General features: G+C 39.3%; 3 protein-coding genes across 4 annotated transcripts; 2 read left to right on the plus strand and 1 right to left on the minus strand.

Annotated features, from left to right (window-relative positions):
- The first annotated feature begins 289 nt into the window (after positions 1-289).
- adat3 (adenosine deaminase tRNA specific 3) lies at positions 290-5,294 on the plus strand. The gene is made up of 2 exons (XM_053328858.1): positions 290-391; positions 4,131-5,294. The coding sequence occupies exons 1-2, from the start codon at positions 380-382 to the stop codon at positions 5,202-5,204; spliced, it is 1,086 nt and encodes a 361-aa protein (XP_053184833.1). The 5' UTR covers positions 290-379; the 3' UTR covers positions 5,205-5,294.
- alkbh6 (alkB homolog 6) lies at positions 321-2,959 on the plus strand. Of its 2 annotated transcripts, none has more exons than XM_053328859.1 (2): positions 321-391; positions 1,272-2,959. In XM_053328859.1, exon 2 carries the CDS (start codon positions 1,277-1,279, stop codon positions 2,009-2,011), a length of 735 nt encoding a protein of 244 aa, XP_053184834.1. In that variant the 5' UTR covers positions 321-391; positions 1,272-1,276; the 3' UTR covers positions 2,012-2,959. The 2 variants fall into 2 exon arrangements, with proteins under 2 accessions (XP_053184834.1, XP_053184835.1); XM_053328860.1 differs by having other exon boundaries at positions 330-391; positions 1,275-2,959.
- A 1,054-nt stretch (positions 5,295-6,348) lies between the features above and the next one.
- On the minus strand, positions 6,349-14,088 carry ormdl1 (ORMDL sphingolipid biosynthesis regulator 1). Its single transcript, XM_053328862.1, has 4 exons — positions 14,018-14,088; positions 11,566-11,745; positions 9,298-9,449; positions 6,349-7,328 (listed from the first exon to the last, which is right to left on the minus strand). The coding sequence occupies exons 2-4, from the start codon at positions 11,737-11,739 to the stop codon at positions 7,193-7,195; spliced, it is 462 nt and encodes a 153-aa protein (XP_053184837.1). The 5' UTR covers positions 11,740-11,745; positions 14,018-14,088; the 3' UTR covers positions 6,349-7,192.
- Between the last annotated feature and the right edge of the window lie 570 nt (positions 14,089-14,658).

Here is a 14,658-nt window from a genome sequence, read left to right on the forward strand (position 1 = left end):
GCTAAATAAAAGCATAAATGTACTCAAGTTTTTGTTTCCACCAGAGAGAGAGATACACTTGCCTGGCGGTGTCACATGTAAATAACTCCGTGCTTCCTGACATACGTTTAAGTATCAATGTCCAACTAAATTGCTAAAAGACACCTCCAGTAATAATAATAAAAATAGGTTCCACTTCATGTGTTATTTAACAAACGTATCAGGTTAGAAACTATTTTTTTTAAACAAGCTGAAAATTAAAGCATGGGTCCTCTTTTGGGGGACACTTTAGTCAGCTGTACAAGAGGAAGTAACCACGGACTCTGGCGGTTAATCGTCGTGTTTTTTTCTCACCGTACTCTATTTTACATCATTTATATTATATTTATTTTAGTTTTTGATGTCTATAGAGGTAAAGTACACATTTTTATACATTTAATAATCAGAGTTTGTTAGTTTTTTTGTTTCTATAACGTTGGAATTAGATGTGCTGCCTTCACTGGCGTCCCAGAAGTGTCGTGATTCTGATTAACACTCACACTAGCGATGGGATAAATAATAAAAAACAATAGTTGGAGTTGTTTTATAAATGCTTATATCCATTTCATTTGAAGAATATAATATTCTGTTCTTAAACTAACATAATGCTGACATGTATATTTTATGGTATGGCATCATTAAATAAACGGTTTCTTAAGGGATTTATACCAAATATCCACTTAAAAAAGCTGCTTAGTTGTTCTTTTTCTTAAAGTAGATAACTATAATATTCCAAAGTCTGTATTAAAGCAAGGGTGGGGCGTTAATAATTGAATGAAAGGTTTTTTTAAAGCACTAAATGTCACAGCGTTTGAGTTCTCATACGCACCTCAAATGCACCATAATGTCCATGTGTGTAATTCACCATTTCTGATTTTTCTGGCTCAAAAACTGCAAAAAAGAGGAAACCAGGTCACATTTAATGTATGTCAGTGGACTTGTATTGGATCATACAATCTGTGTGAAGTTTAATCTGTGCTGTATGTAATGTATTGAAGGTTTAAAAGTGTGTAGAAATGGCTCAAAGGGAGCTAGATGTTGCTAATGCTATCAAACATACAAGGAAATGCCTCTGAGGACTGACTGGTTATATATATATGTTTTAAGTGTTTGCTCCTCATTTAGACATACTGTGCGTTTAAATTCAAATCTTAACACGTCTTAGTGAGATTTCCAGTCGAATGTCATAGTCATAGATGTCAGCGTTAGTGGGGGTTTTTAACACTTTTAACAAGAATTTCATGTTTCTGAAGGAGGCATGGATCACCCAGCATGCATTTTGGAGGAGTTGAAGCAGTTTGTCGTAGGTGACGCCCCACCGACAGTGTATTACATCCCAGATTTCATAACAGAGGATGAGGAGGCGTATCTTCTGCAGCAGGTGTACAGGTCTCCAAAGACTAAGTGGACTCAGCTGTCGGGCAGGAGGCTCCAAAACTGGGGAGGCTTACCACACCCGAAAGGCATGCTGGCGGAGAAGATGCCTGACTGGCTTCAAAAGTACTGCGAGAAGATCTCCTCTTTAGGTGCGTTCAGTGGGAAAACTGCCAATCATGTGTTGGTGAATGAGTATAAAGAAGGAGAGGGGATTATGCCACATGAGGACGGGCCTTTGTATCACCCTACTGTCACTACTATCAGCTTGGGCTCTCACACACTCCTGGACTTCTACACACCCATCAGCAGCATGGATGATGATGGTGATGGTGATGAAGGTGGTGGGAAGGACGCCCCGCTGACAGAAGAGGACCGCTACCTCCTCTCCCTGCTGGTGCAGCCTCGCAGTCTCCTGATACTGCAGGATGAAATGTACCAGCGCCTCCTTCATGGCATCCAAGGCTGCACCCAGGACACACTGACGGAGAAGGTGGTGAACCTGGCCGCCACCGGTGCTCTGCTGGGGGAGACGCTGACCAGAGGAACCAGAGTGTCGCTGACCATTCGACATGTGCCCAAAGTCATGAAGACAAAGCTTATTCTAGGACGGAGATGAATAGAGACAACTGCCACAAGAGGTCTTACAGCACGTCTTAATTAATTGGATCCAGAGCTGCAACAATTACTCGATTAATCAATTGGTTTCCAACTATTTTGATAATCGATTAATTGTTTTGAGTCATTTCTTTAAGGCAAAAAGCCCCAATACTCTGCTTCCAGCTTCTTAAATGTAATTATTTTCTGATTCCTTTAGTCCTCTATGACATTAAACTGAATATATTCAAGTCGTGGCCAAAATAAGACATTTAAAGATGTCACTTTGGGCTCCTGGGACATTTCATAGCCCAAATGACTAAACAATTAATGGAGAAAATAATCACTTGATCGACAGTGTTGATCCCTCTGCACTTTAAACCTCTGAATCTGGAGCGGCTACATAAAAGACTGCAACAAGAATATCTCCTGAATATTTCCGGGTTGTGGACAAAACGAGACATTTAAAGACGCCACCAAAATAGAAATCGACATTTTTTCACCATTTTCTGCTCAAACGACTGAACAATTAATGGAGAAAATAATCGACTGATCTCATTTGCAGCAATAATTGGATCAATGTTGATCCTTCTGCACCTCTGGACCTGTAGTAGCTACACATACATAAAATACTGTAACAAGAGATTGTGTGTAAATCTCCTGAATATATTTAAGGGATTAATAATATATTCAGTATTACTTATTATATGATTACTTAATAATAACAGAGGAACGGTTCTTTATCTGACGCTGTAACCATCAAATGTTTGAATGACTGTAATCAATAATTTGAACTTTGTCTTAATTCCAGTCAGATTTTTGGATGATTTATCAGCTTCTTGTTTCAGTAATAACAAATATAAACATATTATCAACTGTACCTGGTGTATGCAGTGTTTACTTCACGGTTTTACCTAAAAAGAGCCTGGTTGAAATCTGTGTGCATGTTGTTAGATAAGGAATAAGAAGCTTAAGTATAAAAATACCAAAGGTGTGTTTGAGGTAATTTGGAAAGTGTCCACCAGAGAGCACCAACAGGTTTATTATTTTAACTGTAAGGTTTCAGCACGTCTTGGTCTCAACTCTAACAACCAAATTTAAGACATCTCTATCAAAATGTTCATGTGAGAAGTTATTAGTGGTTGATGTATTTAAAGGTCAGTTATCCTGTTGCACTTTAATATAAATCACTTTGCTCGGTAAATCTTATTTGTACCACAAATGTAATAAGAACAATGTAGTGTGTCTTTCAAAGAGGCTCAGCACTGAAGTTTATGGTGATATACCATCAGAAACTGAAAATTAGAGCTACAAGAACGAGTCAATTAATCAATTAGTCGGTTGACAGAAAACAAATGGCTTTTTTGGTGATCGATTAATTGTTTTTGGCCATTTTTTAAGAAACAAAACTGTCAAAAATCTCTGGTCCCAGCTTCACAAATGAATATAACATCATACCAACTTATATCTACTTTAGTTTACACAGATGAACTTAATGTCTTTGGATTGTGAACTGTTGACTGGGATAAATCAGGATGTTTGAGGACGTCTCCTTGGGAAACATTTTTACCATTTTCTGACACTTTAAAGACAAAATTAAAGACTAACAAAAACAACTGACAAATTAATTGATAAATGAAAATAATTGTTATTCACAGACCTATTGTGGTTAACCAACTAAAGTGTAGGACTTATTAAAAGTTCAGTTATCTTTGAGGTCACAACTGGTTCGTTCATGTTTTGACTAACAAAAATAATCAGCCTTGTCTGTTAAAGATCACAAAGTCACACCTGACAGCTGATATCTATTAAGGAAATACAACAATATGCAAATAGCATCACAGTAGAGCTGCAACAAAAGATTATTGTCATTATCGATTAATCTGTTTGATTATTCATTTACTAATCGTTTGAACTATAAAATGTCCTAAAATGCTGCAAGGTGCCAATCACTGTTTCCTAAAGACCAAGATGCAACTCAAGATTTCTGTCGACCGACTAATCGATTAATGGAGTGATTGTTGCAGCTCTACATCTCAGGTCTTAAAGTGTTGTATTAGACACAACTTGAAAGCTTTATCATTATATTCTCTGTCCTTCATTAACTTTGTTTCACTTGGGTGTGAAATCGTATCTCACAGGAGGACGCAGAGACGATGGAGGAGCCTCAAACGAAGCGGTTTAAAGGTCCGGATTGCGACATTGAATCTTGGGTCGCCTATCCTGTACTATCAGATGAACAGTCGCAAGATGTGGAGCTGATCGAGGCCTTCGCCGCACCCATCGTCAACAAGAAAGAGACTTCTCGGCTGGTCCGGGAGCTGAATAGCCTTTACCCCTTAAATGGCCTCCAGCACATCAAGAGGGTCCGAGCCTGCAAGGGGAAGAGCAGCTCGCACCCTCTGGAGGTCCTGCTGTGCCTCGTCAGTGAAGCTCCACACATGAAGGAGGTCAGCATGGAGTCTCTGCTGCCTTCAAATGAAGTTAAACACAACGGATTAGGTGAGCCTTTTCTGGTTAAGGTCCCCGCTCGCCCACCTTTGACCCGACCCCAGTTTGAGCTGGCGAGCAAACACTGGCCCACGTCGTTTCACGAGAACAAACAGGTGACCGTGGCCCTCAGAGGAGACCTGTTCAGCTCCCCTCAGAAAGAAAGGATGCAGATGTACATGACATCTGCTTTGACTGCCGCCAAACAGGGTAAGGAGTTAGGGATGGAGGCGGTGGGTGCAGTGGTGGTCGACCCGGTGATGGAGAGGATTATCGCGGTGGGCCATGACTGCCGAGGCGATCACCCGCTTCATCACGCTGTCATGGTCTGCATCGATCTGGTGGCTCGGAGTCAAGGTGGTGGGTGTTACAGCTTTGATAAATACCCTGTTTGTCAATACACAACCCCCACCTCCATCCCTACACCAGCCTCAGATACCTCCCAAAACACGCCTGATGTAGAAACAGGCAATCAGCCGTACATATGCACAGGATACGACCTTTATGTGACCCGGGAACCTTGTGTCATGTGCGCCATGGCGTTGGTCCACTCCCGGATCGGTCGTGTCTTCTACGGTAGCGCCTTTACTGATGGAGCATTTGGGACCAAATATAAAATCCACTCACAGAAAGACTTGAATCATCGCTTTGAGGTTTATAAAGGAGTGTTGGGGAAACAGTGTGAGGACCTCAACGGGCTGGATCAAAGTTTAGAGGGGAAGTAGGAAATAAGGACTTGAGTTTGACAAATCTGAGATCTGATTATCATGATGTTTTACATAAACATTTTTCTTTTAAATAAAGTTTTTAATTTTTGGTGATTGTTGCAAAAAGGAACCTGTGTGTAGTTTAAACGTTCCTGTCGTGGTGCTGAACCTCCACTAGGTGGCAGTGTTTCCATTAGCTAAAAAACTCAGATTTACACAAGGTACAAATTAGCATAATAAAACTTAGCATCATTTAGTAGAGGATAATAAAAGCTGCTGCGAAGGCTCTCAAGGTCATTATAAATCTGATGCAAATGAGCTAATTAAACAGAAAACCCACTCATTCACATTCAGCTGCAGATTGTGTTTTAGTTTTTTTTGGTTTTTGGGTCATTATCAGACTAGTTTACTTGTGCTGCAGCTAGGAAAGGAAAGCAATAATGGCATCACTTATTAACAGTAGGAGCAGACATGGAGATGTTATATTATAAATGTTAAAATGTCAAAATTAATAGCAACAATTTTAGGTAATGCCACCTGAATGCAGCGGGTGTTATAGCTGCTGATTTCTTTTTAAGATCTATATTTACAGCTGTTTCCACCCACTGAGGAAAATGTTACATTAATCTCCAGGTGATGTTAAACACACACACAAACTAACAAAACTGTTGAGCCATTGTAGGTTTTTGTAAGGTTTGACAAAGATTTCAGAGGTTGCTTTCATGTTTGCAGCTGATGCATCTCTGCAACAGACTTCCATCAACTTTAACAGGATGTTTACGTTTCTGTTGTAATTGTAGACATATTACAGGAAATATTCAGCATTTTTCTGATTGCCCTCAAGCTGGTCCATCTCATTCTTGCAGATTGTTTTAATATGTCAACATTTTTACCTCTTACTGTAGATGAGCTTAACACCCAGGTCAGGTGGGTTTTAATACCTTTTCTGGTAAGTCTGGATTTGCATGTGTTAATTTATGAGGTCAATCGTTTGGTTTCCACCTCAGTAAATCGCTCTATAATCTATCAAGTTTTATGGAAACAGGTTACATCACATAAATTGTCTAAAAATCCTAAAATTACTTGATTTTTCTTCAGTGGAAAGCACCTGAAAAGTAATTATAATTGGAAACCACACAATGCACAACCATGACAAAATAAACACTCTGAGGGCACAAACAATTTAATAAGATTAAGAACAAGAAATATCAAGAGTACTATGAGCAATGGCGAAACAAAGCAGGACTAGCTGCCGCGATGATAGCAAAAAAGTCTAAATAATCTAAAGACAGCAACTACATGAATCTAAATTCATCACAGAGACGCTGCAGACCTCCCTCAGTAAACACTTAACCTGACAACAATAATTTGTCTCATTCCTACATACATGACATTTTCTTTAACACAGAACACATTCACAAAACAAAAAAACTGTACAATGAAAAAAAGCCTGCCCTGTTTTGATTGAGTCGAGAAATGATTCACATACCGAGGAAATAACGCAAATAAAGAGTATGATTCCTCACTCAAGCATGAATAAGTTTGACACCCATTACAAAATGAGAGTGTACCAATAAACAACGAGCCACAGGCTCCTACCCTTAGGAAGTAAACATCTTTGAAAAATACATTTGGGACATCTTTGTGGCTAGAAACAGACTCATATTCACAATTTGTGTCACCATGTGAAGTGAGGGCAACTAAAGGAAAAAACAAACTCAACCAAAAGCCTTGCTGAGACCTGGGCCAGCCCGGGTCTCTGCAGGCCAAAAATACATCATTAAATATTCACATAAGTTAGTAATGCATATGGCATCCTGTCATCTACAAACCTACCTCCTGCTTTTCTTTTTTTTCTTCTTTTTAAACATTTTATCTTAAACCAGATACATCTAAACGACGACAGTGACGTTTACACAAATTGTTCGACTTAGTATACACATCTGCATAACAGACTACACGGGGATTAACTTCTGTTGCTACGAGGCACCGCATTTTACAATAACTTAATACTTGTTGATACCGAAAATCCTCACTCCGTGTAGTTGTGGTAGTTTGGGGATCAGCACGCTCAGAAGCGAGGCAGTGTTTATGAAGAAGTGTGCTGTGTCGTATTTTGTGTAGAAACTTGCCAGGAAGTATCTGTGGAGCAAAAGAGACAATTAAATCTGATTATTAAATAGTAACACAAAAAAACTAAGAGTTTGTTCAATGACATTTAACACCAATGGTATGATCAACTTCTCTTAGTGTTGTTGAAGTTCGTCAGTGTCTTGATAAAACTATAAAATGTTACTTGAGCTTTCAAACTTTTGCATTAATGCTTAAAACGATCTAGTGCAGAACCAAACAATCAATAAATTGATCTACTTCCAAAGCCTGATATATCTTATTCCTCTGTGCCGTAGACCTCTGCTGTCGTCCAATAACTATTAAAAACACAGTAGTGAGCCTCACCGCTGCAGTGGGAGACATGTTCCAAGATTATAGTAACAGTAGTTTGTTTAGAAATGACTTTAAAGATGAATAACAGCGATCGTGTCTTCAGTTTCCAGAGAGTAGTTCTGTGTAGGATCACGTCACCTAGATATCTAAACATAGATTTGATGATACAAATACAGGACACTGAAAACTACTTCAAACATTTACTTTAATTGGGAAAAATGTGTAAAAACTGGATATTTCAGCTATGACACATCTGTTGGCTGTTTACAGCTATGAAACCAGCGTTTCCAAACAACTGCTTCACTTTGCTGCCTCTCGCAACTCTTCACCACTCTTGTTTCACCTCTTTGAAGAGAAACAGGGTAGAGGTTTCTGGCACAACTTCACATACTTCAAAAGGTGCATGGAGAAGGGAAAAAAGTCCAGAAGAGTCAAAGCTCCAACAACACTTGTGGTATAAAACAACTTTAGTAATAGACCAATTTGTTACGGCTTTCGGCCTTCATCAGGGTCTCTTTGAACTAAATTAAAGAGTACGGTCTAGACCTGCTCTATATGAAAAGTGCTTTGAGATGACTTTTGTTGTCACTGTAATGTTCGTTCATTCATTTTCCATACCACTTATCCTCTAGAGCAGGAATGTCAAACTTATTCCACAAAGGGCCGTGTGGCTGCAGGTTTTCATTCCAACCAAGCAGGAGCACACCAGGCTCGAGTCATTTAACCAGCTGAACTCACTCTTCAGACAGTTGATGGGGTTTTGGTTGGAACAAAATCCTGCGGCCACACGGCCCTTATGTGGAATGAGTTTGACATGCCTGCTCTAGAGGGTCGCAAAAGAGCTGGAGCCAATCATTGGACGAGGGGGCAGGTGAGGTAAACCTTGGACAGGTCGTCAGTCATTCACAGGGCTAACATATATAGTAGACAAACAACCATTAACACCTACAGGCCATACACAGTCACCAATTAACCTAAGTTGCAGGAAGAAGCTAGAGTACCCAGACAGGACCCACGCAGGCACGAGGAGAACATACAAACTCCACATAGAAAGGCAGAAACAGCTAACTTTGCCTCCTGCGAAATGTAATACAGCGTTCCTGCACATGCTCAGTGGCCTTTCAAAGAACTACTCTCTGGAGACTGAAAACGAGATCGCTGTATTTGAAGCCGTTTGAAGGACACGTGACCCAGTGCAGCTGTGTGGCTTAATGATGTGGATGGTAAATGGACTGTACTTATATAGCGCCTTTCTAGTCTTTACGACCACTCAAAGCGCTGTACATTACATGTCATTCACCCATTCATACACTGATGGCAGGGGCTACCAACCTGCTCATCAGGGGGGAATTTAACCATACATTCTCATTCATACACCGTTTGCACACCAACGGGAGCAATTTTGGGGTTAAGTGTCTTGCCCAAGGACACATCAACATGTGGACTGGGAATCGAACCGCCAATCTTCCAATTGGAGGACAACCGCTCTACCTCCTCAGCCACTGTGTTTTTAATAGTTTTTGAACAACAACAAAAGACTAAGATATATCAGACTTTTGATACAGACACACTACTTGTAAGCAGATCAATTAATTGGTGGTTTCGGCTCTGCACATGAGATTTACCGATAGTATAAAGTCAGAATCAAAAGATATCTCATACATACAGGATGATAGGTGAAATGGTGAAGAACTTTCTCGATGAAGTGAACTGAACTCCGTAGTCGAGCTGTTCCCAGTGTGTTAGAAGTCTGGCTTTTCCTTGGTCGGGGGTCTCGAAGGGCGTTCCTTTCACCGCATGCATAAAGACGTACATTCCCTGTAGAGACAAAAAGAGGAGGAGACGACTAGTGAAATTTAATGGCTTGTTTCCATCTTTCTCCCTCTCAACCCCAACCGGTCAAGGCAGATGGTCGCCCACCAAGAGTCCGGTTCTGCTTGAAGTTTCTTCCCAAGTCGCCAAGTGCTTGGTCATGTGGGAATGTTGGGTCTCTTTAAACTAAATTAAAGAGTACAGTCTAGATCTGCTCTATGTGAAAAGTGCCTTGAGATGACTTTTGTTGAGATTTGGCTCTATATAAATAAAGATTGATCTTTTTCTCTGTTATAACTGCGTAAGATGAAAACTTTTTAGTTTAACGTTCTTTTAAAAGTTAAAGCACTTTTACTATTGGCTATAATTGTGGTTGTTTAAATATAACTGGCTTCAATTCATTTGACTTTGAGGTCAATAAAAACACTGCAGGTTTTGAATAATGTCCAAAATGTGGAAACTACAATGTTCAAAAAATGTTTTTACTGAAAATATTTAAAGGTTGTGGCTGTTGTTCAAAGTTCATGTTTACTCTCCTCTTGACTGATAGTTTGGTGTATTTAAGTATTTAAGGAAGCGTCTCTTAATTGATGCTTGTCTTGCGTGGGACCACAATAAACAGAAAACAGTCAGTAATGCAGAGAATACAGTGTGTAGAAGAGAAGAAGACTGGCTTAGTTTCCATCTTTTTCTTTCGGTTATAACTGTGTAAGATAAAAACTTTTACTTTTGGCTATAATCAAAGTTGATTAATTTGTTGCAATTAATTTGACTTTGAGGTCAATAAAAACACTGCAGGTTTTGAATAACGGTCAAAATATGGAAACTAAAATGTTCAACAAAAGGTGAAAATATGTAAAGTTTGTGGCTGTAGTGCAAAGTCCATGTTTACTTTCCTTTTGACTGATAAACAATGAGTTTAAAAACCACCAACTGTTGCAGGAATTTGGTGGATTTAAGTTTTAAAGGAAGCGTCTCCTAATTAGTGCTTATGTTGCGGGGGACCACAATAAACACACATTCAAGAACCAGAAAACAGTCAGTAATGCAGCAAATACAGTGTGTAGAAGAGAAGAAGACTGGCTTAGTTTCCATCTTTATCTTTCGGTTATAAGATGTGAGATAAAACCTTTTTTTTTTAGTTAGATCATAAAAGTTAAAGCACTTTTACTTTTGGCTCTAAACCGTGGTTGTTTAAAATGTACCTGCCTTTGACTTTGGAGGTCAATAAAGAATACTGCAGGTTTAAATAAAGTTCAAAATGTGGAAACTGAAATATAAAACAAAAGGTGAAAATATGTAAAGTTTGTGGCTGTAGTGCAAAGTCCATGTTTACTTTCCCTTTGGCTGAAACCAGTGTGATTAAAGTATGTAAGTATTTAAGGAAGCATCTCCGAACTGGTGCTTGTGTTGCGTGGGACCATAATAAACTCACATTCAAGAGCCAGAAAACAAGGATGGGTTGATGCAGATTTATTACCACATTAGCTATCTTGGGAATGACGCTCATTTCAAACTATGTCCAAACACAGGAATTCAGGTCTAAGTGGAAAACGTGCATTACAGAAGGAAAAGTAATTCAACTTAAAAAATGGTGGCATGCAGCCAAGCCATAATCAGCACACTGCTGTTGTATTGTGTGGAAAACAATAGGCTATAGTTGACCTTAGCCATTACTGTTAATAGCCCTCCGTTATTGGCTGTGAAACACACAATCCTCGCACTACTGGGGCTTCGAGCTCGCACTACTTGATGATGTCACACAAAATCGACTTTGTTTCTTTTTATTTGAGGCCGGCCACGTAACAATGAAAGGTCAGTTTTGTCTGCAGACATTATGTGGAGTGGAGGGGAAAATCATCAAAATAGGTCATGAGGCAGGCAGGCTGCAACAAGGACAGAGACAACCCCTCCTTCGCCCCCCGAAATAGAGCATATCTTAACAAGCACAGGCTCGGCAGACACCCGGATCGTCTGCTGAGCACGCATGCAAGATCCAGCTGGTATGTGAGGCTCTGACAGACTTTGTGGTATTTGAGATGTTATATATAAAAACTGTTGTTTTGTTTTGGAGAGTGAAAGAAAAGAAAAGAAAAGAAAAAAAAAAGATGGTGTGACTTACGAAATTGTGTATGACATTAGTGAGAGTCCACACCACCGGCACACTGAAGAAGGGTATGCTGAGGAGCACGATGTGAAGTATCCCGACGCCGAGCGCGTAGGTCAGCCAGATCCCCCGACTGTTCATGACCCGAGTGTTTGGGTTCACCTCACTGTGTGCCACACCCACGTTCATCCTGGTCTGTGGACGACAAAAATATAATTATATCACTTTTTGTTTAACATGTTTACGACTTCCTTTTCTTACCCTTTCTGCCCCTTGCTTTGTATTATTTAGATTCTCACATCTTCGAGCATCTGACAGTCCAGAATATTGCTGCGAGCAGAGAGTTTAAGGCCATATAAGACATACAAAATGATCATATCAATGTTTTAGTTGAAGGGTAAAGAGTTTTAATATACAGACTAAATGTGGAAGTTTATAGTTTGTAAGAATATTACTTTAAAAAACATCCAGACAGTCTCCAGTGTTGGACATTCGGCTCACCAGGAGGGGCTTAATGTCTATTTTACTTTACAACAAGCACTTGCAGATTGTACTTTCACTGTGATAATTACACTTTTTGACCTCATTAAAGTATGTCAAGCACTTTCAGTGTCAGATTAATGGCTTTAAAATGAGCTGCAATGATTATTTTCATTATTAATTAACCTTTTGTTTCCTTTCTCACTTAAATATGTCTGTAAAATGTGAGAAAATGGTAAAAATGTTTGTTATAATTGCCCAGAATCCCAAATATATTCAGTTTACCATCATGTATGACAAAGAAAAGCATTAAATCATCATATTTAAGAAGCTAAAAGCAGCTATTTTTAGTCTATTTGCTTAAGGGAGAGCAATAGAAGGAGGGCAAGCTTTATTTAGATAAGGCTTAATGGAAATATTTGAGTTATATGTATTTATGTAAATGCGATTTATGTAGTCAAATGTCTTGCAAACCTGTAAACGTAAAATAAATAAATTAAATTAAAAGCAAATAAAGACTAAAATTAGCATTCAAATATCAAAGAAGTAGTTGCTGACTAATTTTCTGTCAATCAGCTAATCAATTAGTTGACTAATCTTTGCAGCTCTGCCTGTAAATACATATTTGATAAGTAAGTATGTGATGTTAGACTGTGAGGATTATTCATTTTGTAGCATGTTAAGCAAATACAAGGTGTGTTAAAGTATGAGAGATCACCTTTAACTCAATAAAAACTTCATTTATTCTGCAAGCTCTAAATCCTGCAATCCTTGGAGTATTTTGGATGTCAAATATGCTCTTTAAATATGGCTGCAGAGAAGTGTGCAATCACGCATTTTATATGATGTAAGATTACATAAACATGACGCCAAAGTTTCTATCCAAAGTGCCACTATAGCACTTTGTCCTGCCCTGCGAGACTGAACGTGATAACTGCAACATACCTTGTGTAACTCTTGCTGAACTTTGCCCCTCTGGCACATTTCAGCTGCCAGACTGGATTAAATAAATTGACCAGGTCACAGACATTATAAACAAAAAAAAAAAGATCCAAAGATGATTGACTGAGCAGACCTACATTTGCAAAACGAAAGCAGTCTTTTTTCATCATTTCATCAGCCGGATTATATTTTAAAATAGGTTAATTTGGGAGAAAAGAAAGCTGCTTTTAGCTCCTCAAATCTGATTATTCAATGCTTTTCTTTGGCATACATGATATTAATGTGAATATCAAGCATTTTCATTACGTTCTCACCTTTTAAAAAGACTAAATTAACACAGAAAACAAGCCTAACCTGCAGATTAATTGATAATAAAAGGTAACAGCTAGCTTCAGCCATGTTGACAACCATTGATAATCATTGCAACACCTTTAAAAAAAAAAAGGCCACAAACTGTTAGATGAAACAGAGGAAATAACACCTTTTAGTTTTAGTAACATTTTGCTTAATAACATCTGGCCCAAATGTACAGTCACTCATACAGTGAAAGAAGCAGATGTTTCCTGATTGCACAGCTGTGAATATGGTTAGTATAAATAACTAAGACACACTGACAAAAACAAGATTTGACTACAGCTGTACACAAATTTAATCTGTTTTTAAGGTGCTCAAATCCCACTTTCACTGGCTTAGTCTATTTGCTGATTAATTTTATACAGCTACTTGCAAGCTGCACCACTTTAAACGTGCATTTACACTCATAATGATTATACTCTTCTAGATGATGCAACATAAACCGGATTATCTAGCTAATCTTTAAATGTCTTGGGTTTGTCTTACTAAGAAACTCTCTGGGTAAACATGAGAGGTTGTTTTCTTCCAGTGCATAGCCCGAACCGAGCCTGAAACCCCCTTTTTTTTTTAAAGTTATCCGGCGTCACAAATAAAGAGGTGTTAAGTGATGTTTTGCGCTTATTAAAAGTTGGACACTGTAAAATAGAAACACACACACACACAAGCATAAACCCATGAGGTGAAAACTTACAGGTGGCAGCGAGCAGTGGAGGTATTTTGTAGAAGAGCAAACCTGCTACAGAGAGAAATGGTTTATCTCTGTGCGTGTAGCTGTGTGCAGCTCACAGGCAGAGACCTGAGCGGAAGGAGGCAGTAGAAGGTTTTTATGCCCCAAATCTTGACTTCTAAGGCTCACTTACAACAACCAAGTAGGGGAGGACAGGGTTGGTAGTCACACTTAAAAAAAAACCTTTCCTTTAACCCTCCTGTTGTCCTCTAGTCAAGGGTCAAGGAAGGAAGGGAGGGAAGGAAGGAAGGAAGGAAGGAAGGACAGGAGGGAAAGGAAAGAAGGACGGAGGAAAGAAGGAAGGAAAGGGGGGAGGAAGGGAGGAAGGAAGGGAGGGAAATGACGGAGGAAGAAGGAAGGAAAGGAGGGAGGAAGGAAGGGAAGAAAGGAGTGAGGAAGGAAGGAAGAAGGAAGGAAAAGAGGGAGGAAGGAAGGAAGGAAAGGAAAGAAGGAAGGGAGGAAGGAAGGACGGAGGAAAGAAGAAATGAAAGGGGGAGGCAGGAAGGAAGAAGGGAGGAAAGGAGGGAGGAAGAAGGAAATTATGAAAGGATTGGATAGAAGGAAGGGAGGAAAGAAGGAAGGACGGAGGAAAGAAGGAAGGAAGG

The sequence above is a fragment of the Scomber japonicus genome, chromosome 11 (genome assembly GCF_027409825.1).
Source record: "Scomber japonicus isolate fScoJap1 chromosome 11, fScoJap1.pri, whole genome shotgun sequence".
Taxonomy (NCBI): domain Eukaryota; kingdom Metazoa; phylum Chordata; class Actinopteri; order Scombriformes; family Scombridae; genus Scomber; species Scomber japonicus.

Bases quoted from the DNA above. Each gene is read 5' to 3' on its own strand.
- ormdl1 (XM_053328862.1), bottom strand. From the start codon at position 11,739: ATGAACGTGGGTGTGGCACACAGTGAGGTGAACCCAAACACTCGGGTC. The intron at 9,450-11,565 runs GTAAGTCACACC...TTGTCTCTACAG, and splicing joins CTAATGTCATACACAATTTC to GGAATGTACGTCTTTATGCA. The intron at 7,329-9,297 runs GTATGTATGAGA...TTTGCTCCACAG, and splicing joins ACCATTTCACCTATCATCCT to ATACTTCCTGGCAAGTTTCT.
- alkbh6 (XM_053328859.1), top strand. From the start codon at position 1,277: ATGGATCACCCAGCATGCATTTTGGAGGAGTTGAAGCAGTTTGTCGTA.